General features: G+C 42.1%; 1 protein-coding gene across 5 annotated transcripts in view; it reads right to left on the bottom strand.

Annotated features, from left to right (window-relative positions):
- Window positions 1–640: 640 nt before the first annotated feature.
- Window positions 641–26401, bottom strand: part of BANP (BTG3 associated nuclear protein) — a 163590-nt gene continuing 137829 nt past the window's right edge. For 3 of the 5 annotated variants that reach the window (XM_053399945.1, XM_053399944.1, XM_053399946.1), the window contains exons 12-13: window positions 9713–9859; window positions 641–1511 (exon numbers count right to left, since the gene is read on the bottom strand). In XM_053399945.1, the coding sequence (XP_053255920.1) occupies window positions 1440–1511; window positions 9713–9859 (219 nt within the window). In that variant the 3' untranslated portion in view covers window positions 641–1439. Of the gene's footprint in view, window positions 1512–9712; window positions 9860–10709; window positions 11308–26401 lie in introns of those variants that run through there. The other 2 variants (XM_053399948.1, XM_053399949.1) reach the window with 2 other exon arrangements.

The raw sequence follows: 26401 nt of genomic DNA, 5'->3' as shown, positions 1-26401 counted from the left end.
TGACACACACACCCTTTGTGGCCTACAGTCCAAGGTTTTGGAAGAAGAGGCAAAGCAACCTGAAGTGCTTCAAATCTGAGGTGTGACGTGATCTAATTCTGCAGCAATAGGCTGAGGGAACCCCTATCCATCCCAGCAAGGAATGTTTCTTTCAGTGAAAAGCCCTAATCCAAGTATCCATGTTCCAAAGCCCCAATTTTATTTTATTTTTTACTTGTAAGAGAAATGCTGGAATCTATCCTTACATATTACTGGGACTGTAGGAGGTGATGCATTATGACTGTATTTAGTCCAAAACATAGCTGCTAGGGTGCTAAGTGTATCTGGGTTTTGGGGTCATATCACCTCTGTGTTTAAACAGTAACACTGGCTTCAATCTCAACTCAGAGTTCAGAGACCTACTTTTAAAGAGCTAAAGGATTACTTGTCTTCACATCAGCCTTGGATGTTAAGATCATCTTCAGATGCTCTGTTCCAGGGGGCCCTGTCACTGAGGCAGGTGGCAATGAGAGTGAGGGGGCTTTTCATCCTGGATGGAGAATGTCTGAGTAAAATTAATGTGGGAGTAAAGCACTACTATGTGAAAAGACAAGTCTTTCAGAAGAGTTATATTCCACAGACAGGCAAGAGAAGGGTGCTCTTCATAAATACACATTTATTTATTTAGAAATGCATAATTACAAGTGTTGGATAGTAGTTAACCCCTCTTTAGAAAAGTAGTTAAGCAACAATATCAACAAAAAAGGCAAGGGTTGTATGTGTATGGAAATTTGTTCTTTTCCTTTTTAAAAAAATTAATTTCGGTTACACTGAAACAAAACAGAAAAAACAGCAGCAAAAAAGCTAACAATTGTGATAATGGGCTTCCCCCCATTTTCTTTCTTAAATACATCCATCTCTCTCTCTCTCTCTCTCTCGTTATAAACATAGCAAATTAAAAAATTCTTCTTTCAACAGCAAAATATATTTGCACTCTTGATTCTTTCTGTGTGGTAAGGTATGTACTGCAAGACAGGCAAGAGTCTGATAAGGTATCTAGAGACGTTTACAAGGATGAGTCACGGAGATGAAAGGTGGCATATCAATTCACTTGTAATCTTTTGATTAATTAAGGTTAGCTAGCTTTCATCTTCTGCAAAAACATCTTTTTCTTTCAGGTATGGCTAAACCACGTCCATTAGGAGTCTTTTGCACTGGAGTGAAAACGATGGCAGTTCTCTTCATCCGCACATCAGATTCTAGGGAGCTCCTTCATATGAGGACCTGTGGGAGGGGGTTCCAAACAATCAGTTCAATGGAGCTGGCTCACACTCTTATGTACAGGAGAGGGTAGGGAGAATATCCTCCAAGCTGAGAAGATCTTCAGCTGCCAGACAAGGTGGCTGGAGTGGAGTTTGGTGGTGGTGGTGGTGGTGCTTCTGCTTCTCACTGGCTCCATTTCACTGAATCTGAATGCCTCCGTGGTCTATCTGCATTTCCGGCTGGATGGCTGACTGAAGAGAATCTGTGCTCTGCACAAGAGAGAGAGAGACAGACAAACATGCCACAGGTTTACCATTATTAGTAGGCTTGGCCACTCAGTTCAAGGGTGGTTAAGACCTTCTATCCTGTCCAAGCAACCGCTGCCAACAACAAGAAATCCTAGAAGCTCTTGAGATTCAATGGAATAATTCCTGTGCTGTGTCAAAACCAAGGCCCATTTAGGTCCAGCCATCTGGTTCTAAGACAAACTGTCTGGGACAATCTCATCCTTGGTTGCCTATCCTCAGGCTCTGGTGGCCATTAATTTTGGCGTTACAGGCAATCCTTAGTAAATCTTTATTTAAACGTACCACCTGGTAATCAGCCAATATAATCTTTTGCAATGGACCAGGAAATCCCAGGCTTACTCTGCCCTAGATCCGACATCAGAAAACTGTTCATAAAGCAGAGGATGCCCTCTTTTCATAGCAATGTTTCCACATCCAAATCTTTGATTAAGGGTCTTCAGGTCTGGAGTCAGCAGAAGCTCTGTGCCTTGGAGAAGCTATGCATTTGGTTCCTGACTCAAATCTACAACTGTCTGCTATGACACCTCTATAGTTGCATGAAAACATAATGTATCTGACTCTGCCAACAGTGTCAGAAAATGTATGCCAATCTTCTAGGAGAGTGGCTGGAGACCAGAAGCTGGCAGAGTTGGTACCCCATTTAGACTGCCTCCTTGTAATAAAGAAGAGTTCTACTCCTCTTAAACCCAGCAGGTGGTGGAACTAATCTGAGTAATAAAACTGGAGCAACGAGACACCCATGTACAGTGGTACCTTGGGTTACATATGCTTCAGGTTACATACGCTTCAGGTTACAGACTCCAGTAACCCAGAATTAGTACCTTGGGTTAAGAACTTTACTTCAGGATGAGAACAGAAATCATGCGGCGGCAGCAGGAGGCCCCATTAGCTAAAGTGGTGCTTCAGGTTAAGAACAGTTTCAGGTTAAGAACGGACCTTTGGAACGAATTAAGTACTTAACCCGAGGTACCACTGTATTTTTGTTTGCCTTGCAACTCCCTGGGGTGCCAAGGTAAGAACACTCCAAAGGAGCCCAGAGACCTCACTGCCACCTTACTGTATTACTTCTAGAAAACAAGTAGGAAAGTTGCCAGAGATTGGGGGAATACATGTTTTGCTAAAACATGATACAGTGAGACACTTTTGAAAGTTCCAGAAAAGGCCCCAGGAGTGCTTTCAGCACTATTTGGATCAAACACAACCACTTGTAGGAGATTTAGGAGTAGCTGGCTCTTATTAGCTGAAATAGTTACATTCCACTCCTGAATTATTTTGCTTTGCCTCTTTCAAGCAGCAGTGCAGATAGAGGCAAATAATTCAGGAGCTGAATCTAACTATTTCAGCCTTCTTGGACAGAAAGAGCTATCCCTTTTCAGAAGCAGCATCCTCTTCACTCTCTTATTCAATCGAAGGCGACATACTAAGATAGCCACTATTATCATCATCCCCACCACTACAAATTTATTAGATTTAGAGGGTCAATAAATTTTCAATAAATAATCAATAAATATTCCTTGGGCTGCTTACCAAACAGTACAAAAGTATTGCTGAAGTTAATCTGGGAAGGAATTTCTGCTATGTGAAAAAGAAGACACACAGAGTTGATGCTATCTTCATAGGCCTAACTAGCCGCAATCCTCGCTCTCCCCATTTGAACCACAAGGGTTATTTCAGCCAAGCCATGCCCACCTGTTCTGCACTGAAGTCGTATACAGTATGGCTCAGCTGAAAGCAGCTGGTCGGCAGTGCCTGCAAAACACTTTGAGTGGGGCTAAGTAAGAGCCACCAATCACTAGGTCCCTTTCAAAGCACTCCACAAGATAGTGCTTTGAAAGGAGCTCTGCAAGCAAGTCACTTGATATCACTGCAATGCTGGTGACTGGCCCCACCCACAAAGGGTCAGGGAAATAACAATCTGGCCCACCTGCCACATCCAGGTCCCCACCCCTGTCTTAATGCTGCATAGCTTAAGGCAGAGATGAGCAGAAGGTAGATCAGGATTTACAGGTATATTTCTGGGTGATCTGCAGCAGTCCAGCAAGCGTTTCTGACTTGTGACTGTTGAAAAAAGCCATTAAGGAAATGACTTTTCCCATCTAAATTAGGGTGCTAAAATCAAGAATGTTCAGGGTTAACCTGGAGTGGACCATTGTGTGAAAGGACTGGTACAAGAAACAACTTCACAGTGCTCAGAGGCATCCTGTTCTTTAATTCGTACTGTATTGTCTTTTCCAACTGTCTCCAGTTGGTAGATCGGGGGGGGGGGGTGTTCCATTTAAAAAAACTAGGTAAATTTGACAAGTGTGAAGTCTGCTCACCCCGGCTTAAGATGACACCTTCTTTGCTACATTCCACTGTGACTATGAGTACAGGCAAAGAAGACAGATTTTAGCTTTTTCACTTGCATCCCACGTAAAGAAATCAGTCTCTGTCAATTTCCCTGCTGTCCCCCAGAAATTATTTTCCCACGAAGCCCACACCAAAGCACCAGTATTTTCAGAGGCGACATAAAAGCTTTAGGTTTTACAAAACCAGGTTTTGTGTAGCCAAGTGTTAAGCCAGTAGGAGTTATGTTCTAACCAATGCACAGTGGCTATCTGTTTTTAAATTTAATAGTCCAACTCTTCCATCACCTCTTTGCAATCTCTGGAAATGGGGCCAGGGAGTCCTAGCTGAAAAGGGTTCACTGTCCAGTGAATAAAAGTCCAACTAATGATTTTCCTCCCTTGTGTGGTGAATGATTAGCTTATTAATACAGAGAGCCTATGAAGTTCAAAATGGCAACACTTTGTTCTCAAATTAAGGTCACACACATTAAAATGAATTACTGCCTACTTCTGTTTGTTCTCCTGCCAGCTACAGACTTCCCAACACCTCCCCCCACCCGCCTTCAATTTTACAGGCCATTTGGGTAATGCTCACTTTATTCTTTATTTTTTAAAGTTACCAATATGAACATTCACAACAACAGTTTGTCTGCAGCTGAAGTGGCCACCCAAACACCTGGAAGAAAGAACTCTCTAAAACAGCTTCTTTGCAAACCCAGGCTTAATTATCCAAGATGTGAAAGGCTTTCAAAGGGCTGGCTTTAAAGTGGAAGCCATTTCCCCTCGCACCAATTTCAGCAAAGGGAAGGAAAAACAATTCTTGTGTGGTACACCCAATGTTATTGCTGTAATTTAACATGTCAGGAACCATTAGAACTTCTGTAAGGAAAGAACTTAATCAGCGCGTGAAAATAAACAAGGAGCCTGGACGTGAGATGGGTTGCAAGCTGGCATCTGTTCACGCCTGAAGCTGCCTTGTTCATACTCCGCCACAAGAATGTTATCCATTAGCCACCTAAGCACCTAATTTGTGGGCCACAGGTCCTCAGGTGGGCGGTTATTAATATCTGTGTTTTGCGCTGAATCCGGAAAGTGCTAAATGGTGCCTGTTGAGACCAAAATTGCTGTGGAGCACATTAAATAGTGCTAACTATAGCTTTGTTGACACTGAGTAAAAGATACAAACGGTAAGTCAGCAAGCCTTCATTGGGGTGGAAGCATGCAAGTGCTGGAGTTAGGCAAGGTTGTCTAACTGGTGAAAAATTCTGCGCAACTCAAAAAAACATCCTCACAGCAACTGAAGCTGTACCAAAAGGGTGCATTTGATGACCCTTTCCTGTGCTTCCTGGATTGTGGCTGTAGTGCTAAGCAGGAAATCCAGGAGTAAAAACTCCCCAAAGGAAGGTATAATCCAGTGCACGTTTCCTGCATCAGCTTTACTGCAGCACCAACCCCTCAGCATCCTCTCTTTTTATTCAGAAATCAAACTGTTTTCATGGGCTGCCCATATTGATTTGTCTCACTTGCACCAGTGGGCTCTGCAGTCAGCCCTGCCAGTTCCAGCAAAGCCATCGCTACCCTTGTCTGCATTTTAACATACCCCACTCCTTCATTTAAGTTTCAACATTCCTTTCAGTTTATCTTCAGCATGGTATAATCTCTGTGGTTAACCACAATATTAAAAGCTAACACGGCGCAAAGTGTCTGAAAGAGAGCAATTCCACTGTCGCTGCCAATGGTGTGGGAGACAGATGTAAAGATTTATCGCTGGATTCAAAACAGCCGACTCCTGTCAAAATCTGAGCAGCAAAAGGGGAGGATGAAGTCGCGAGCAGTGCCTCTCACCCGGTTGGAAGGTAATTTATGGGAAAATTCAGAGGCCAGGAACCAGGAGGGCAGTTTGCTAAAAGAGAACACTTCTGATTATATGATGCGTGAACCCTTCATCACTCCAGCAGCAATAGATGTCTGCGGAACACTTTCTAGGTCAAAAAGCAAACTTAAGAAAGCAGGACTCTCCTGCTGTGAAGACAACTGTCTAGGGCATCAACTCAGATGACAGTGAAGGTTTTTGCCTTCCCTATGTCTGAGGGACATTTGGAAAGAGTCCTAGTGCCTTAGAGAAAGGATGGGCTATTGCCATAGCTGCTTTATTTAGCAGCAATGGTTTGGCACACACAGAAAATCTGAGATCCATTTGGAATTGTTCCAATAAGTAACACTTTCATGGTGATGCTCACTTTTTTTCTCTTATAATCCCACAGAATGGTAGCATTAAAATATTTTCAGTGGGTGAAATCACTCACTGCCTTATGCAAATGCTTCTCCCCCCACTGCTGAGCAGGATTCAAGAGCTAAGTGGGAAGTTCTTGAGAAACCCACACTCCTGTGTTGCATGTGTTGGGGGGGAGTTCTGCCACTGTATTTCAAGACCCTCCTGCTCATACTTTTGGGGCAGTCTAACATTCCTTGGAAGGTAGTTCCAGAGCTAAGGTGCCTAAATGAATACATGAACTATGTTCCACTTGCTCCAGGGAATCTAGGGCTCCTCAACATACTGATTCTTATGGCGAACCAACTCCCAATGAAAGATAGTTTGATAGGGGAAGTTCAACAACTGATCTTTCCCTGCAGCACTGGGCATTTTTGAGGATATGCTCTCAATTCATGCATGTGGGGCCTGAGCAGCATGCTATATAGATGAGAGTTCTCTGCAATGAACAGGGCTTTTCTGCAGACAAGCTGATGTTGGAAAGGGTTTGCCAACATAACAAGTTTGAACTTGACACTGTACAGCTGACAAGAGAGGCTTGGCAAGATATGACACATGTTGTTCAATAGATGACCTGCAGACACTCTTGAGTTCATGCTGCCTTGTGATCCCCCACCCAGAAGGCTTATGATCCCCCACCCAGAAGGCATCAACACCAAAGGTTACATAATATTCCACAACAGTCCAATCATCTCTAAAAGCACATTTCAGACCGGGAAGGGATTGGAGAGGAGGGGGACTTTTTATTATTAATGAGGATAGTTTTGTGTAATGCCAGTTGTGGGTGGGGACTGATTGGAACTTCACACCAGCTTTAAGTAACTGGCCAGCCCATATATTCCTTCTTCATTGAGAAATGTGTTTAATCGTACTCCTTTAGCTATTCCCAGGCCTACAATACTGCATACATCCTGTGTATTATCAACAGTGCTAGGGCCATACAGTGCCATTCAGCTTCCAGAAATAAAGAATTATGGATTTGAGAAGGGGTTGTTCCATGTTTGATACACACTCTTGGAAACAAACAGTACCAGCAAGGGACAATTTGAAATTCACCATTCTCCGAATTTTGCAATGCAATTCTCCAGCCAAGCAATGTGTACAAAAATGCATATGTTAGGGTAAAGTGTGCATATAAACGTATGTATTAGTGGAAATAACATACATAAATGTGCAGTGTTGGGGAAAACTGCTTTAAATATGTGTCTAGTAGGGGAAAATGTGATATTAGAAATTTGCTGAAGAATTGTCATGAGGACTTTAAAAAAAAAAATCACAAACTGATGTGGAAATTGGAGAATTGAACTTAAGCGTGGAAAAATTAGAAACTGAGAAAAACAAAAATGGACAGATTCACCCACTCCTAACCTGAAGTACATCCCAAACTCCCTGGAGCTACAGGGAGGAATGGGCAATGGCAGGCAAGATATCTTTCAGGGGGAGCGGGTTCATCATTCCTTATCTTTACAACAGGGAACCCCAGGTTTCCACAAAACAGTTTGAATATTTGTGGACAGATATAAAGTGTTATGCAAGATTATAGTGTCAAATGTTTTGCAATGAAGAGTATAAAGCACCCCTGCTCCTTCTTTCACCAAGAATTCTATACATTTTTATGCTGCCTAATGGGGAAAAAAAGCTTTGTGTGCTCCAGGTTGCTCTACCTGCTCTGTCTGTATCCAAAAAGGAGGTACAAGACAGCTGTCTTTTGGACATTCCAAACCACTCTACTGCCCCTTAATGGAGTTGCTTCCAAAAAGAGGCCCCTGAAACACCGGGCCTTTGGCTTGCAAAAAACCCCATTGCAGAGCTATAATTTATATAGAGAAAGGCACCTCAAGCTGGCAAAAAAAGTGTAGAAGCATGTCAAGTAGAAGAGTACCATTCTAACTTAAATCATGGAACACACTAATCTGAGCCAATGGTTGCAGCCAGGTTAGAAATAGCTACAAAACAGGGGCTGGGAATGGAAAAGCTGACAATCTGAACTCTAGGAATGGAAGCACCATAAGCGGCAATACTGTATCAGTAGTATTATGGCTTGGCAGTGTGTAGAAGAGATGCAACTACAACTCGTCATTGTGTTCTCCCCGGTCACTTCATTTGCACCAGGGCTGGGGAGCTCATTCAGGCCACATCACAATCCAAGAAAAAGCTAGAGGCCTACACATGCTGATTTAGAGTCTGGGGTCATATCCTTTTGGTTCTGAGGCCAAAGTTTGCTTCCCCCATTTGGCTATGGAAAGAGTACAGAATGTTCTTGGCTCTGGGAACTGCCAAGCTCTGGAGTGACTCACCTTGGGCTGACTTGATTTCCTGGCTCTGACCCCCAGCACTCTTGAACCTGCCTCCAGCTCACCCTTGGGTAACAAGTAGCTCTTGAGTCTGCCTGGATCTGCCTCTTGCTTTGGGGGACTTGGCCTGAAACCAGCTTGACTTGGAAGCCTGGCTTAATTTGCAGATCGCTTCCAAGGACACTATTAAGATACAGTGCCAAAGATGTTGGGGCACACTACACTTAAGCAGCAGTAGCCAGCCTTGGCATGTACGCCAAGAATGAAGTTCAGCTTAAGAAACTTTGGGAAACTCCTGGATCAACAGCTCAGTCTTTCATGAAAAGACATAAAACTCTTAAGTGAGACCCTTTAAATAATCATCATACTTTTATTTTATTTTTCGAAAGAGAGCCTCAGATTCTAAGTAGAACTCATAGGCTTCCTCACTCAGGGCTGGTGGAAATATTTAGGCATATGTGCTCCTTCTACCTACAGTAAGATCATAATAAGATAAAAGGGGCCCTGTTAGATCAGGCCAAAGTCCCATCTAGTCTAGCATCCTGTTCTCACATTGGCCAACCAGATGCCCCAAAGGGAAGCCCACAAGCAACACAACAGCACAACAGTACTCTCCTCACTTGTGTTTCCTAGGAACTGATATTCAGAGGCTTACTACCTCCAACACTGAAGGCAGAACATAGCCATAATAGCTAGTTGCCACTGATAGCCTTATCCCTCAAGAATTTAAAGCCACCCAGAGATTAATGATTGGGTGTGTTGGGGATGAAGCTACTTCTGTGCATTCAAGATCCAACTTGTGGGCTTCCCATAGGCACCTGGTTGGCTACCCTGACAAAAGGATGTGAGACGATATGGGCCTGAGATCCAGCAGGGCTTTTCTTATGTTGTATCTATTCAAAAACACCAGCAATCATACTGAGCACAAAATACAACTTCTGATTCAAATACTGTGCAATTGCAAGGGTTAGGATAGCAAAGACAAGATTAAAAACGTAAGGGAAGTCCCCCACTCTGATGCTATGAAAAACAGGACAAACTGTGCAAAATAAACAAATGTATACAAATGGTATCCAAGGCATAGATTCCAGATGCCATTATAGGGCAAATCCACTAAACTTGAAACTGAGGCAGGAGAGAGATAGTTATCATTAAATATAAAAGAACACACTTACTATAGGCAACACTTTTACAAAAACTGAGAATTACAGGCCCAGCGGGAGACAAATGCCCATCATTCCTTTTCAAACAGAGAAAAGATCTACGTACTTGATTAGCAGCTGAGTGGTCCGTCACAGGTGCCAGCTGGACATACTGGACTTGGATATCACTCCCTTGGAGTGGAGATCCATCAACGCCACCAGCTGCAGGATCAGCTGGTGAGGCAACAGCAATCAATCGAGCGCCCGGCAGCACCTGCAGACAAACCAATAGAGAGAGATCCTGTAAGCAGACATCATCACAAAGGTATCATGAAACATCTGGAAGACCAAGAACAGATGCAAGCCCCCCCCAAAAGCTCAACCAACCCCTTAGTCAGTAACTATTAAGTTAGACTACAAGAGTTCCCAGAAGGAGAGGAAAATATTGTCCTTGTCTGAAAGACTTGATGAAAAAATATTTTTTTCCTAACTCAATAGGCATTTAATGCTTTATCTCTCTTATGGTCTAAAATCCAAAGCTTTTTCCATTGGATAAAAACATATTGATTTTCATGATTAATATAACAATGATGTCCATTGTGTTAAGATAATGAAGTTAAAATTGTGCCAGTTTTATCTTTTATTTATACAAATCTAGCTAGACATTTCTTTGCAACCGGTAAGGTGGCAATATTTTAGGAACAACAAGGAAGCAATTTCCCTCAAACTGTTGAAATCCTGCCCTTGGTAATAAGCACATCATATTTTCCATCACCACTCCGATATTTTCACCAGCTTCTCATAAGGACCATTCATAGCAGATTTAACAAAATTAGTGCTCGTCAAGTCCTATTTTAATTGAGGAATCATTCATTCACGCAATACTTTTTTCAGGCATGGAAGCATTCGAGATTAAATCCTCATGGTCTCAACAGCTCTTTCAATAAGCACTTCTACAGAACTTGCTGGGGCCACTTCCACAGTCACCTGGTGGGCATGACAAGCTCTGGCCAAGTGAGAGCATTCCATCGAAATATCTGGATTGCTCATATGGTCAAAAGCAGTATCTTGTGAACTAACGACCTGGGGGGAAAATAGGTAGTGTATACTCATGTTTAAAGAGAATGCATTTGTATTCCTGGACTATGTATTCAGATTAATTTTACCAGATTTTCCTGTTAATCCAATAAAATAGCTCCTCTAGTTAGAGGAAACAATTGTGCTGAAAACACTGTTTATTTCCAAGGTCTTGCAAATCTCCCATTCCTGGGCAAGGTGACTGAGTGGGTGGTCATTGAAGGGATCATTTGGATCCCTTCCAATCGGGATTAAGGCCCATCATGGGACTGAAACTGATTTGGTTGTGCTGGTTGATGAACTCTGGTGGGCTAGGGATAGAGGGAAAAGCTGTTTCCTGGTTCTGCTAGATCTCTCTGCAGCTTTTGATGCCATTGCCCATGGTTATCTTTCTGGACTGTCAAGGGGAGTTGGGAGCTAGGAGAACTGTTGTGCAGTGGTTCCGTTCCATCCTCCTGTGCTGCGTTCAGAAAGTGGTGTTGGGGGGTGAGTGTTCAGACCCCTGGACTCTCACTTGCTGGGTGCCACAGGGCTCTGTCCTCTCTCCCATGCTTTTCAACTCTATATGAAGCCACCGGGAGAGATCATCAGGGGGACTGGGTTGGATGTTCACCAGTATGTGGATGGTACCCAGCTCTACCTCTCCTTTAGATCAGAACAAGAAATGAGAGGTTCAATTTCTTTTTGTGGATTTTTTTTTAATGCAGGAAGAACACAAATGTACTAAACTCTGATAAATACCATTGTTATACCCAACCCCTAGAACCTCCTTTCTTAGCCTGGTATTTGCAACAAAAAGGATCAAATTGGTATTTTCTGTTTGAGGCACAAAAGGAATACAGATGAGAGGATCTGGTGTCATAGCTGGCAGAGCAAACTTTTAATGTCAATGTATTCCTTAAATATTTGTATTATTCTGAAGATGGACCAATTCTTTCACAGCAATGGATCATTTTCATGTGTTGTAATAACACCTTTAATTACAGGGCTTCCAACACTACAGTACTCCCGCTTTGTAAATTTGTATGAACTGTCATAAGTAACTGGTTAAATATTTTGCTAACAGTAAAAAAATACCAGACTTGTTTGTAAGTAAACTGTAGACACAAGTGGAATGCTGAGAATAACTAATGGGTTCCTCCTCCACACAAATCCCTGAATAATATGTATTTTGTTTTGTGTTGTTTTTTAAAGTCCCTTGTTTCTTAAGAGATTGAAAAAAGAGCATGCTAAGCAACAGCCTCTAGACATACTGGGATGGAAGGGAAGGAGATGCCTCTTAATTAAACCATCTGACTGTGATGAAGTTATAGGACCAGAGAGCAAGCAGAGTGTAGAGATTCTAATCTAATTTATTTTACAGCTGTTCAAAACTACTGTCCTGCCTGTGGAATTATTACTGTGACAGATAAGAACACTGGTAAAAAAAGAGACTTCTTTTCCCCCTAGCTCGTCCTTTTACCGAAGAAGAATGTGAAAAGGAAGCCAGTATAGCGTTGTAGTGTATTATTTTTGAATTTGCTGAGCCAAAGTGTGGGCCAGTCCAGACTCAGTCACAGCTCAGTACATTTCACTCCTCTCCAGTTGGCTCAGGATCTCCTTTTTGTTATCAAATGACAAAGAGGACCTACCGTATAGTCCAAAAGCACCACTGCCCCCACCAACCACACTGTCTTCAGCAGACAATGCAAATAACCACCAAGCTCTACAAAGAAACACATTCATACATCCCCCATTTCTCATCAGGACTTCAGAGAATATTTAGAGATGTGCTTTTACAAGCAATAAAATATTAACACAGCTGTGCTGAATCCCTAAATCTTTTAAATGCTTCTTTAACGGGTACTGGATGGTGGCAGGCCACCTTCAGGGAACAACCATTCTCACAGATAATGTGAGACTGTGTTTCTGCAAATCATACAGTTACAGCCATAAGAATTCTTTCAGGGATTTTTGGACTCAAACTACAGAGCTGTGGTAGCTAAAATGTAGCTTAAAAAGTCAGTAGAGATTTTTTATTTTTTGCTGTTTTGCATGATGGGAAAATAAGTTCAGATAAGACTGTTTTGCCAAATTCACTAGGGATCTGTTGCATCACCCCTGACAAATCAATGAGCATAATTAGAGGGGAAAGTGTGATTCACAGTGCTCATCCCAGCCTTCTTCAGGCTGACACTGCCAGGTTATGGCAGGAGTGTCTACACAGGTTGCCCTGGTGCAACTATTTCTTGCAAGTGGCTGCATTGCCCAACTTGAGAGGTTTGCCCCAGGGCCCTTTCCAATGTTGCCAAAATTCCCGGGGCCTAACTGGATGCTGTGAACAATCCAATCACAGTGCAAGGAATCCTGGAAAATAAGATCTTGCCCCAAGCAACCACTTAGCTAGTTCTGCCAGGCGCAGAAACTCCAGTGAGCGCAAGATGCTACTTGCCTGCAAAGTCTTGCCCTGTTTAGTTTCAATGGAGAAAGCAGATTTTCTCTGTCTTTGGACATCGAGATCTGGATGGAGGAGTGCACAGTGTGAGACTGGGAACTGAAGAGGGAGCGCCCACTGTAATTGCCTATGGAAGTTTATGAGCTTTTTAAAAGAAATACATTCCTGCTCAGAAGTTTCCAAAAACATTTAAAGGAGACAGGAAAGGATAACAGATAAATACTAATAACCGTGGCACAATTATACTGAGGCTACAAATGCAAGGAAGTCTTTGTTCTTGCACAGCAAAAAAGCCTGGAGATCTATGTGAGAACTTTGGCAAGTGGTTCCTGAGCAAGAATACTGCCTTTGTCCGGCCGTTCATAGGATCTCTAGACCACCAGTTCAGTTCTGTATTCCTTACCTGCTGCTGACCTTAAAATACAAAAGGAACCCTTCTATGAAAAACCCTAAACAAACAGCTTGCCCGAAGGCTGAACTTTCTTTTGCAATTCCAGAGGGCTTCTTAGACATCCTTTCACACTGATACAAAATAGGTAATATAAGATGGTCAATGAAACCAAAGAAAATAGAAGTGCCCTTCCAGTTTAACAAGATACTTATAGACAAATGGGAAAGTGGGGAGGGGAAAAACACTGTGAAGATGCTCCTCTCTCCCCTGCCCCCCCCCCCAGCTTAGGAGCAGAAAAGGAGTTCAACACTTTAGGCCCAGCTTTGAAGAGAGAGAAAATCAATTTTAGAAGGTCAAAAAAGAGATATGCTGTGACTTTCTGGGGAAAAATAATTTTGCTTTCCATTTACTTTTGTTGTTGCTGTCCAGCATATGGAAGACCACAGGTCTCACACCCCAAACTACACTAATAGGCAACGGCTCTTTGAGGTTGATACAAGAATACAGTGGTACCGCAGGTTAAGAACTTAATTTGTTCTTAACCTGAAACTGTCTTTAACCTGAAGCACCACTTTAGCTAATGGGGCCTCCTGCTGCCGCCGCACGATTTCTGTTCTCATCCTGAAGTAAAGTTCTTAACCCAAGGTACTATTTATGGGCTAGGGGTGTCTGTATCCTGAAGCATCTGTAACCTGAAGCGTCTGTCACCCGAGGTACCACTGTATTTCTCAGCCTGGAAATGCCAGAGATTGAACCTGGAACCTACTGTATGCAAAGAATGCATTCTACCACAGAACTACAGCCATTCCTCTACAGTCGTTTAGAACATGTTGGATTCTATGAAGAAAGGTAAGGTTCTCCATCCCTCTTCTGCATATTCCACATATTGTTGGAGCATGGACAACTGCTGCACAATGGGTTGCATCCAGCTATATTTGACTATCAGCCCACTGGAATTATGAGACTTCAGTTGGTCACGTTCATCAATTTCAATTGGTCTATTCTGAATAGGAGTACCATTAGATACAACCCAATGTCAATTATTCTGATGGGTGGATGAAAGCCCCTCAACACCTGACTTTTTGCACATTCACACAACAATGGCACTATGAAGGCGGTTGCATTACGAATTCTAGAGAAATAGTAAAATTAGAAAAAAATGGCCTGAGCTAGAATGCACATCTTTCTCTGCCCCCACACTTCATTCCATTTAAAAATAGTTTCCATCTGCAGCGAATAGCTCCCAATTAGCATTTAACTATCAGACCAGGAAAAAAGTATTAAAAGGTAATACATTTTCCTTCTTCTTTCCCTTGCCTCCCTAGTTCTCTCTCAAGGCAAAGCTTCCAAACCCTAGTAACTGCTCAGGTCACATATTTGGTTCATTAATATTTACTGCTCACAATTATTCTTCAGGGAGCCACCATATATATGTTCATTTTTAACTTTAAGTATTTCCATGCAGGAGGATAGTTCTAAGGAACAAAAACCTGTTCTCTCAAAAGGACAAGTTCTTCAGTCTCTCTGCAGCCAAAGCTATATCGGGTATACAGTTTTGTTACTGCTGCTTTGAGTGGTGTGTTGTTGTTTTTAATTAGGTTGTGCAAATCCCAAATTTGTTTCCTTTTTTAAAAATTAGGAACTCAGCAATGCACAACAGGACTGCTCTCATTTTATCTTCTCATTATTCCTTCCTGTCTCCTAGATTATGGTGCAATAAAAGAAATTGTTCCTTTTACACATAAGATTTTAATTATTTTGTGTACAGCTATTTAGAAACCATTCATAACTGAAATATTCAACAATGCAAATAACAGCTTCAAGAATTTCTGCATGAACTTTTTTTTAAAGTGCAGGCAGGGAACAGAAGAAATATGGTGTCATGGACCAGCTTTTGTGGACTGCGAAGCTGTGGCTGAAGAAATTCAGGGCTGCTGGTAGACCTTTGGATCCTGTAAAGCCTGCTCTGATTGACCTCTAATATAATTTCAGGACTAAGGTTCCTTCTTCTGGAGAAATTGCAAGGAAATAGAAGCTGCTGAGCAAGAAAACAGGAGAGAAAAAATATGTTCTAGAATGGATCCATTATTTCCAAAGAGTATTTGGGGAGCTTCTGCAATTTGCAAAAGAAACATACCTGTTAACCCATCTGATCTCACATTTTCACAAGGAAGAGAGAGTGCTTGCCTTTCTAACTAATGTGGGAAGTATTTCTTACATATATTTAAGTTCGGATATAGTGTACTGAAATTTGGAGTAATATTTACAACCAAATACTTGCCACCAGTAGTTTAAAGTGTGCTATCATCAACCCAATTCTGCATAGGCTCTAAATCTGTCAAGATGCAATTTGCTTAACTTCCACTAATCTAGTTTAGTTTTCCTTTCCTGGATTCCTTAGCCAACATGCTATGAAAACTGAAACCTTTTTTAACTCTACCAGGAGGTAGAAAAGGAAACCAATAATTGTGCAGATATTATTCATTATCTTGACTCTTTCCTGGTGCAATAAATATTACCACCTGACCCTCAAGATTATCATCTGCTTTTAGTTTTCACATATCATCAGTAGAAACTGATTTGGTAAAGTTTTGCTCTATATTGCTCTCAGCATGTCCAAGAAACATGAAGTCCATTACGTTATGGTTAATGATACAAAACCAGGGTTTTTCCCCCCAGCTGGAACTCAGTTCTGGCACCTGTCAGGTGGGTGCCACTGCCGTTATAAGAGAAAAAGCGAGGCGCCCATGGTGAGTTCGGGCACCTCTTTTTTCTAGAAAAATAGCCCTGTACAAAATTAATGTGAAATGCCTATTTGGGGCAAACATGACTGTCCTGAGATAGACAACAACTGGCATGCCATGGCTTATTATATTGGAACCACATGCAGCCTTAAAATAAGAGTTGTTCTCTTACTGTCCTAGCATGAAGACTCTGGAGCTCTGAAAAGGAACAGAAACCATTTCAGGGGCAGGAGCTGGCAACTCTAGTGGGCTACCAACAAGCCCAGGACTTGCCTTTGCGCTCTGCTGTGATCCAACAGCTGGCATCTTTTTGCATTTGCTACTTTACGAATAACAACATACCACCCAGGGCTTCTTTTCAGCCAGAACTTACAGGAATGCCATTGCCATTATAAGAGGACAAGGGAGGTGTTCATGAAGGTCAAAAAATAGCACTGATACCACCATACAAGCATATAATACTCATCTCATACATCATACTGGATCTATGACCCAGAAAATATATGCTGGAAATCTAGATACTCTGTGGACATTTTTTCCCTCCACTGCTAGGATGCAGGGCCAGCAAGAGCCTACCATGGAGCTAAAGAGCAACGGCAGCTCTTTAAAACCATGTTTGGCTCTGTGCTTCTAGAAAGCAGCCCATGGGGTCAGTTAGCTGGACAGAATATGCATTCTAATGCTTCAAACATGATATACAAAATGGATGGAAGACATGCACCTTTAAACAAACAAATCATTACATTAAGGCCTCCTGCCCCATGTACCAAAACATTTTCCTTCTCTTCTGCCTATTACACCTAGTTGTTAGGGCAAACCTCATGCAAAGGCCTCAAAGAAGCAACCAAAGGATGTTCCCCAGGCCTGTTTGGAGAACACCAGCAAGCCAAAAAATGCAATGTATGTTCAGCAGCAGGAGCAACAGCTGTGGCATAAGAACCAAAAGCAAAGACAAATAGCTTCCAGGGGATCCTGGGCTCTTGAGGAACAAGAATAATCACAGTAATTAAAAACCAATCTGTGAACTATTAGCTCAGCTGAAAGGGTTTCAAAGCTGCAACGGCACATCAACTGACAGGCTGTGCTATCAATGGATTCCAATGCAGAGAATGTACTGGCTTCTGCATGTCCAGTTCCTCCTTAACTTTCATGTTTTAAATGCACCTCTAAGCTGACAATGTTACAAACTTGGATTTTGTATTTCTTGTGTTTTTGTGTTAAAATGCAAACTTCTCTGATTTGCTCTTTATTTATAACAGTTCCCAGGTTTCCACCAAAGGTCAGTATGATGTAGTGGACAGAGTGCTAGACTAGGACCTGAGAGACCAGGATTCAAATCCTCCCACTCAGTCATGAAGCTCACTGGGTGACTTTGGCCAGTCATTACCCCCCCCCCCAGCCTAACATACTTCACAGGTTTGTCACTGGGATTAAATGAGGAGGGGTATCTGTGCCACCTTGCACTCCTTTGAGAAAAAGGTGGGATATAAATGCAATAAATAAAGAAATAATTTCAAAGTGTGCTCCTTTTACTTTCACCCATATTAGTAATGGTTCCCATTCAATCCTGTGGATGAAAGCACTATTCTTGGGACCTTGCTGCAGTGAGAGTAAAGACTTTCCCTCCATCCATGACATCTTTGAAAGGGATCCCAAAGAGTAAGGCAATGTAGTGTACAAGTCCTTTCTGTACATAGACACCACCAACCATAATAATGTGCATTTGCTAGTACATAATAACATAGTAGGGTCTTTTTTAAATGATACTGTTAATGGGGTTTTAGGCAGAGACCACCTTTGCTCACAGGTAAATTGAGCTGCATGTAGCCAGCCCCTAACCAGATAACATACTTGGCTTTGCACCCTTTTGCAATTTTACAAAAGAGCAGAATTACCCTTAAAACGTAAACTTTAGAAATAATGCATTGTTCCCGGAAGGGAGAATACTGGAGAATATCGCAAGATGCTACACCAAGGTAGCAATGTTGTGCACACTTATTTGGGAATAAGCTCCACTGAATACAATGAGAACTACTTCCAAGTAAAAATGGTTAATTTTGCACAGTGGAGTCTAAGCAAGTGAGATGTGCTAAATAAAGGATAAATGTGCATTTCCCACCTCATCACAGGCAGTTTAGTACAGGATCTATTTACTGCTGAAATCAAATCTCTCTCTCTCTCTCTCTCTCTCTCTCTCTCTCTCACACACACACACACACACACACACACACACAAACACTGTTTAACCAGGAATCATCAGGGCCCCACAACAGTTAAAAAGAAAAGACAACAAGCAATTATGATGCACCAAACAATAAGACAAAACAAACACTTCATGGTGGAAATCAGATTGGAAAACTGGCATTCATACAAAGGCACGCTTTCTAATGAATCATTGATTAAAGTGGGGATGCAATTTCAGGATATTATCTAGTTGCTGGAGGAAAAGTTACCTCATCTAGGTCCCTTGTCTGTAAACCATTACAGAGGCTATTCTAGGGGGAAGAGATCTGAATCCAAGATATGCTAGCAGCATCAGATTCATCACCAGGAAAGTTGGGAGATATATATATATATTTAATTATGCATCACGATTTCAAGAAAGTTTTATTTTCTCCAATTATGCAACTGGATAATTTGTTCAGAAGCTCTTACTGTGTGTGATTCTGGTGAGGATTTACAGCATCACTGTATAACAAAGACAATTTTCTGGATTATATTACAGGGATTTCATTTTGAAAATCAATTATTGTCCTAAATGTCCAATACCTCTGACTTTCTTTTTCTTTTCTTCTTTAAAGGTAACACATTTTTTGCCATTCCTATATTTAAGGTCAAGAATGGGAAAATACCAGGTGCTTGTTTGACTAGACATACAAAAAACATTTAATGCTGTGTTCTAGAATGTGAAATATTCCAAGAAAAACTCCTCCTCTCTGTGTTGCTTTATAGACTCTATATTCCAAAATTTGGAATTTGAGAATTTTACATACTGTTCCAGATCCTATTATGCCTTTTAAAAATGTGAGCATGTGTGGGTTCTGTACTACAGTGCTGTCAAAGACCATTACTCCAGAGCAAATATAATCCCTGTTCCAAAATTGTTCAGGTTTATACTTATAGGAAGATTATTTAATTTTGAATGTCAAAGTTCTAGCAGAATACTTGGTAATAACAAAAGCAAACAATCCCATTGGGAACTACTCTTGCACCTGCAAAACTGAACTGAACCCATAATGATTAGCTTTGCATGTGAAGATGAAGTGCAGTTTTACGTAGATTCACTATGGGGTATCCCTTATTAGAGTAAACATTCCACATGGACTGGAAGTGAAGGATGAGGCCACAAGGAGAAAAGCTTTCCTGGTCAGTGAAGGCAAATTCTACACCAATACACCAAGCTACAAGCCATTGTGGATCCTGGAGAATGTGCGTTGCAAAGCCTCTACTTCTTCTGTTAAGTTGTTTTCTTTGGAGCCACTGCCAAAAGCTAATTGGCTGGTCATAGTTCAGGCTCAAGTTGGCTTAAGCAGTTAATGAAGACTCTGCATAAACTGGCTTCAGTAGACTGGCAGACTTGCTCATACACCAACAGTAACAGATGTTTAATGGACTACTTCTTGCCCCAAGAGGCTCTTTTACTGAACTCTCAGACCATTACCAAAAATGAGCCAAACTACAGTGTTTGAAAGTGAGTTGATACATTGACTGGCCAAAGGCTTCTAATAAAAGCAGCCAAAAATCTGAGGCTGTTTAAAAATAAAAATAAAAACCCCATGCACAAATATCCCTCGAACCTTTCCTTTTGAAGTACAACCTGAGCCAGATTCTATAATTAGTCTCTGTTCTGAGAAACATACAGAAGACAGCTTAAATGTTTGTCTACGACTTTTGGAGGTGGGGTTGTACAAACCTACAGTAAAGCCTTGCTAAAGAAACTGACTTCTCATGGAAGTGAATAAACCAAGATCAGGGAAGTGTAATCAGGACTTAGCTGTTGGAAATACAACAGAAGGGTAAGGACCAAGCTAAATGGCAATGGCCCAATTGCTTCCCCCACTTCTCCCCAATATGGGCTCTGCAGTGACTAATAAGTAGTGACTTGCCAAACTGGCTGGCTAGTGGGAAACATCCGGTTGCAACACGATGTAGCCAAAGTGGAAAATGATTGCCAAATATACTTCAAGGTCAAGGAGGACTTATTCCTTTTGTATAAATTTACACAAAAGTGCCTTCTAGACCAATAAATGTGAACAAGGGGTCTAAGTCATGTCTGATTTGCCCCTTGAGAAATTCCTTATGGAATTAGTTTCATCAGAGTGCAAGAGCTCAGTTAAAGGGCTTAAAGGCAAGAAATATGGATGTCTGCCAAAGTCTGCACAAAGTTCAAGAGGAAATAACATCCTAACCAATTTTTGTGCAGCATCTTATCAGCAAAAACTGATTATACACTCTGATGAAAAGAATGGATAGGGGGAAACATTCACAGCCAGGGGTCTTTGGCTTTCAACCAGGAACTGCTGGTACCTAGACATGGAGAAGTAACAGTAAAAGGTTACAACTTGCAACTTCATAGCTCAGTAGTGGACTAGCATAGGGTAGTAGACCCAAGTCTTTTACTGGGATTTCTTGTTTGGGATCTTGGTTTAAATCCTTACCAACCTACAAAGCTCACTAGGTGGATTTAGGCAGGTTAATATTTCTTAAGAAAGTTTCAGCATGGTGTGGGAGCCCACATGCAAGTCCCACATAGTTCAGAAGTGGTCCTAAGATTGCTCAAGTAAAAGACCAGCTATCCGTTATCTTATAGCTACAAGCTGGAACTGAGGGAGCCAGGAAAAGACATCTGGCAAGAATAGTGTGCTTTGTGTTCAGACAAGCAAGTAGTAAGATGACAATGGCAAGGTGGTGAAAATTCTTGTGGAATAAACTTCATTATTTATTTGCCATCTAACCAGTGAATGTGAATCTCATTGAGTGCTGCCTTTTGTCAACCTCAAAAGGCAAGCAAATCAAATCATGTTTGTGTTCAGCCCATATTTATCATTAAAATCGCGTCAAAATAAACTCACTTTTAACTAGGTAATTACCATTGCTCGTGCCAAGGAATTATGGTAACTGTAGTTTGTTGAAGGTACTTGGAATCCACTAATAATTTTACACTGCAAAGCTGTGCTGATCTTCCAAAGTTCACTAGCATTACTTGGGCACAGTATCCTAGTTTTAGAAAAACTAAAGTAGCCCTTTGGTTTACATTCAAAACATGAGGGCTATGCCAAATTCCACTGGGGGGGGGAGCAGAAACAAGTAGTAAAAGTAAGTAAACTTTACAAATGTTTTAATTTACATCATAACTGGCAGGAGGAGTTTTCAAAAGAGAATTACAAGCAAAACAGCATATAAAATATGGCTTTTGTTGTCAGGGTAACAAAACATTGTTCCAACAGCATGTTACACAAAGCTGGTAGAAATTTGAAGGAAGAGCTGACAGTGGTTCAAATCTCATGTGAGCAAAAGGACAGGACAGCTGTGTTTCCCTTGCAAGTTCAAGAGAAGGAAATACCGTATTTTTCGCCCCATAGGACACACTTTTTCCCCTCCAAAAATGAAGGGGAAATGTGTGTGCGTCCTATGGGGCGAATGCAGGCTTTCGCTGAAGCCTGGAGAGCGAGAGGCATCGGTACGCACCGACCCCTCTCGCTCTCCAGGCTTCAGGAAGCTATCCGCAAGCCTTGCAAGCCTGGCGGGAGTTCCCGCGGGCTCACAAGGCTTGCGGGCAGCAGCCTGCAGCCCCGGCGAGTGTCCGCAAGCCTTGCGCGCCCGGCGGAAGGTCCCGACGGGCGCGTGAGGCTTGGGGCGGCAGCCTGCCGCCCGAAGCACGAGGAGCCCTCCGGAGGTCTCCCCGTGCTTTGGGCGAGTGTCCGCAAGCCTTGCGCACCCGGCGGAAGGTCCCGACGGGCGCGCGAGGCTTGGGGCGGCAGCCTGCCGCCCGAAGCACGAGGAGCCCTCCGGAGGGCTCCCCGTGCTTCGGGCGAGTGTCTGCAAGCCTTGCGCGCCCGGAGGGAGGTCCCGACGGGTGCACGAGGCTTGGGGCGGCAGCCTGCCGTCCGAAGCACGAGGAGCCCTCCGGAGGGCTCCCCGTGCTTCGGGCGAGTGTCTGCAAGCCTTGCGCGCCCGGCGGAAGGTCCCGATGGGCGCGCGAGGCTTGGGGCGGCAGCCGCAGCTGGGGGGAGAATAAATTTTTTTTATTCATCCCCCCCCCCAAAAAAAACCCGAGGTGCGTCCTATGGGCCGGTGCGCGCTATAGGACGAAAAATACGGTAAATACAGCATCTCCTGAGCTTTACCTGAGCAATTATGCAAATTGGCCCAACTTGGATCTGAAATCAGAAACTAAAGTGCCCTTTGTACTGGTCACAAGGAAGAGCCAAAAAGGCCCCAACACTTTACAAAATACGCACATCTGCCACTCTGGTTGCTGCATGAGAAGAGAATCAGCAATTAGAAAAATAATGAAAAGCACACAGAAGTTGCTTAATTAAACCAACAGGCAGATGCTTCACATCTCTTTGCCAACAAAGGATGTCATGAAAGTTGGACCACTGGGCACAGGTTCAGGGTCCCAGGCAGCCCAGGGGGCTTTGCAACATGAACCAATAAGCACCCCAACACCACTTGCTCACCTAGCCAGCCAAGAAGGAGGGAAGGAAGAAAGAGTGGTGCCACTGCTTCTCCCAACAAAAAGTGCAGGGCATTTGCTGCCAATCACATCCCCTTTGCAATGATGGAAAAAATGAAGTGGGATTATTCTATTGTGCCTTTAAAAATCAGATTTTTTTTCATTTTGGTTGAAGGTGTGTTCTCCTCTAGTGTCTAGATCCCAAATCCAGCTCAGAACTTCGGTCTCAGAGAAAAGTTCTTCACCCATTCTCTCTCTGTGCATGTTTTCTAAGATTTATAGGGCAATATATCTAAGATGAAGAAACATTAAGAAAGCTTCTAGGCAGGCCTTGAGAAGGAATTTTAGTTGTTACTATTTACTATATTTCTATCCCAGTATTCAGTCTCCCAAAGTGGTTCACCTCAATGAAAAGAGAGTGGCATGGGCCCTGCCATCAGGCTTACACACTAGAAACATAAAACATACAAGGGAGGAGGAGTGGAAGAGAAAACAAGAAGGAAGATCAGCCCTTCAAGGCCAAAACAAAGTGGTAAGCTACAAGCATTTATATGCAATCTGGGCCAAACTGAACTTCCATTGCTACTGTTTTTGTGTTCCCATTCAGTGCCTCTATTTTTTTATTTATTTTTGCAAGGCAAATGCATGGCAGCAGTGGTTCCCTTACAACTGCTTCTTCAGCCCTAGGACAACTAGCACCTGGAGTCAAGCATTCTTTTTGCCAGGTTTTTTTTTTGGGGGGACACAGCAAGTTCCCAGATGCTGCTTCTTCTCTGGCCAGAAGATTGGGCCCAGTTAGTCTCCCAACTAGCCATGATGTTCTTCCTGGGAGGGAAGGGGTGCAGCCTCCCAGTGGCCCTTTGTCCTAAGAAGGGGTGATGCTTAAATAAATATTCTCATTACTTGAAGGAATTTCAGTTCATCCATGGACTGATTAAACATGCACATGACTAAAACAAAACAAAAACTTATTTTGGTTTGTTTTTTAATGCAGCCACCATTATAAATAAAAAAGACATTCCCTTGTGTGCAGCAATAATGCTTTTTCTAAGATGGTGCCTGCCATGAGCAGTTTTTGCCCACTTTAATGGCTTTCTAATCAATTGATTCAACTGATCAGATAGTTAAAGGAAGGAGAAGCAGGAATTTTTTTTTGTCCCTTCAGATGGATGGTCTTTATTGAAACTCATTTGACTATTGATATAATATCTGCTTTACAGGGGGAAAATGAGTTCTCTTTGGAATGTCAGCTCAAGGCTCATATTTTAGACCCCTAAGTAGGCAAACCCCATTATTTTCATCCAACTCTTTCACAGCACAGAGCAGGGAAGAGCCTGCCATAAATGCACCACACATCTGCTTTCTCTTTCATCGCAGCAAAGACTGGACAAATGTTTATTATCCCCTGGTGAAGGATGAAAGGATGTGTCTTTCACACCAGCCTAATGATCCAAACATATTATTTCTTATTTTAAAGCCTTAAGGAGAGAATGAATCCTAGAAGGCTATCAGATTGTTTGGCTACGTCTTGTTCTAAATGTTAAGGTTACACAGATGGTGGCTTCCCATTTATGCAAGGCTCTGTAGTTGAAGACATTATCTCCCTCTTCCCCAATCAAGGTTATTTAACTTAATGCCAATAATCTGACATGTTAACACTATATAGCTCCTTTAAAAAGTGAATTGGGATTCAGTTAAACTTCCCACTGGGAAAATCAAGTGAAAACTTCTTTGTTCTAGTCAGGATTTTAGAGTTCAATGGGTTGATTGCATGAGAGAAATTGGATCCAAAACAGTTCAGGTGGATTCCTGGTATTGGGCTAACTGTCACATATTGGATCCTAGACAAACCCAAAACTTGTTAATGCTAGGCTATTTTCCAAGCTATTCTGGACTTCAAGTCCCAACATGGCAACTCTCCTTGAAATGTAAGCTTGATCAACGGTTTATATAACGTTTTTATCCTGCTGTCACAAATGAACAAAAGTATCCATATCATAAACAGCAGGATAATCCTGGCTGCGACAATGTGTTATCTCAGAGCCATGTGGTCTCTCTCTCTCTCTCTTAAACTTTATTCCCAATTACTTAGTTGCTACTGAGAAGTGCCCACTCAGTGGTGTTACTTACAAAAAATGTTTCATGCGCACAGCAGTTATTAACAGTTGGTGAAAACCAGGAAAGTATACCTTTATCTGAACTCAAGCAAATATATTATAAATTAGACATGAAGCTCAGATATGGATGTAAATATATTTGTGCATTAATAAGAGAGTTTACTTACAAAAAGACTTCCCAGAAGCTTATGAAATGAGAATTCCTCTGTGGAAAATATAAATATTTATTTGCATCAGCCACTAGCCTTTGCAAATCCCTATGTGAAAGAATATTTGCTTTCGTTGGTCCAATAGCTTAAGTTGTATTGAAGGGTGCTCAGTTATCAAAACTGAACAAAAGAAGTCTCCAAGAGAGTCCTGAGGAGGTCTGCTGCCAAGTAATTGGGCTGGGTAGACCAGGACTTTGCTAAAGACAACTTGTTATACTCTTTATGTGCAGCTGCAGCAGACCCGCCAGCATCTCTAGTTCCTTTGTGGCCCATCACAAGTGTTGAAAAGTCTACAACTCCACCTTGCTTTGCTGTAGGGCTTTGCGCTGGCCCAAATGACAGTCCCAGTCAGCTATTCCTGGCCTGTGGCTGACCTTGAGACAGCCCCCTCACAATACAAAAATATATTTTGCTATCACCTGACCCACTGGGCCAGCCAAAGTCCTCTCCGATGCCTTATCCGAATAGCGTCCAGCATGCATGGTAAGTTTTCCAATCGGCAGATGATTGCCTTTTAAATAAAAGTTTTTTGAATGTCTCCCAGTTTCTTTATGGGAAGCAGAGAGAGCAATATGGGGTGTGAATTTGAAGCAGATTCTGTGAAAGTTCTGGACCCAAAACTGTTGTTTTCTTAGTGTACACATCTGGCTTTCCCCAATATACTGCCAGTTCTGTAACTCAGTTGAATACCCAACTGGGAGAACATAAAACTAGCATGGAACCAAAAATAAAGGCAAGAAGCACTAATTTGGGTTCAAGCAACACTTGTAATTAGCTGAACTAACCAACTAATATTTACTAATGAGAAATACTACTTTTCTATAAAAGCATAAAATGCAGAAATTGAGCTTTGAAGATGCAGAAAGGTATGTTTTCTTTTGCACACAAAAAGAAGACTTAAAGAAAACTAGTTTTCTCACAATTAGAAAACAAAAAGCCCTATATTATAAATGAATAAAACACAAGCATGTAGTACCAATTGTCTCCTGCTTGCTGAACAAAATTGTCTTTCGCCAGCCAGAAAGTTTTACTCTATTTTCAGGGGAAATGGCCAGCAATTAACACTGATAGGTTGCAACCTGAGCATGTTAAAAGTCTGAGAAACTAATTAATGCTACAGAGGTTGCAATCCTTCTTTCATTTTACATACACAAAATCCAGGATT

Source organism: Podarcis raffonei, chromosome 8 (genome assembly GCF_027172205.1).
Source record: "Podarcis raffonei isolate rPodRaf1 chromosome 8, rPodRaf1.pri, whole genome shotgun sequence".
Taxonomy (NCBI): Eukaryota; Metazoa; Chordata; class Lepidosauria; order Squamata; family Lacertidae; genus Podarcis; species Podarcis raffonei.
The sequence above is the reverse complement of the archived record's forward strand: the minus strand, read 5'-3'. Positions and strand labels throughout refer to the sequence as shown.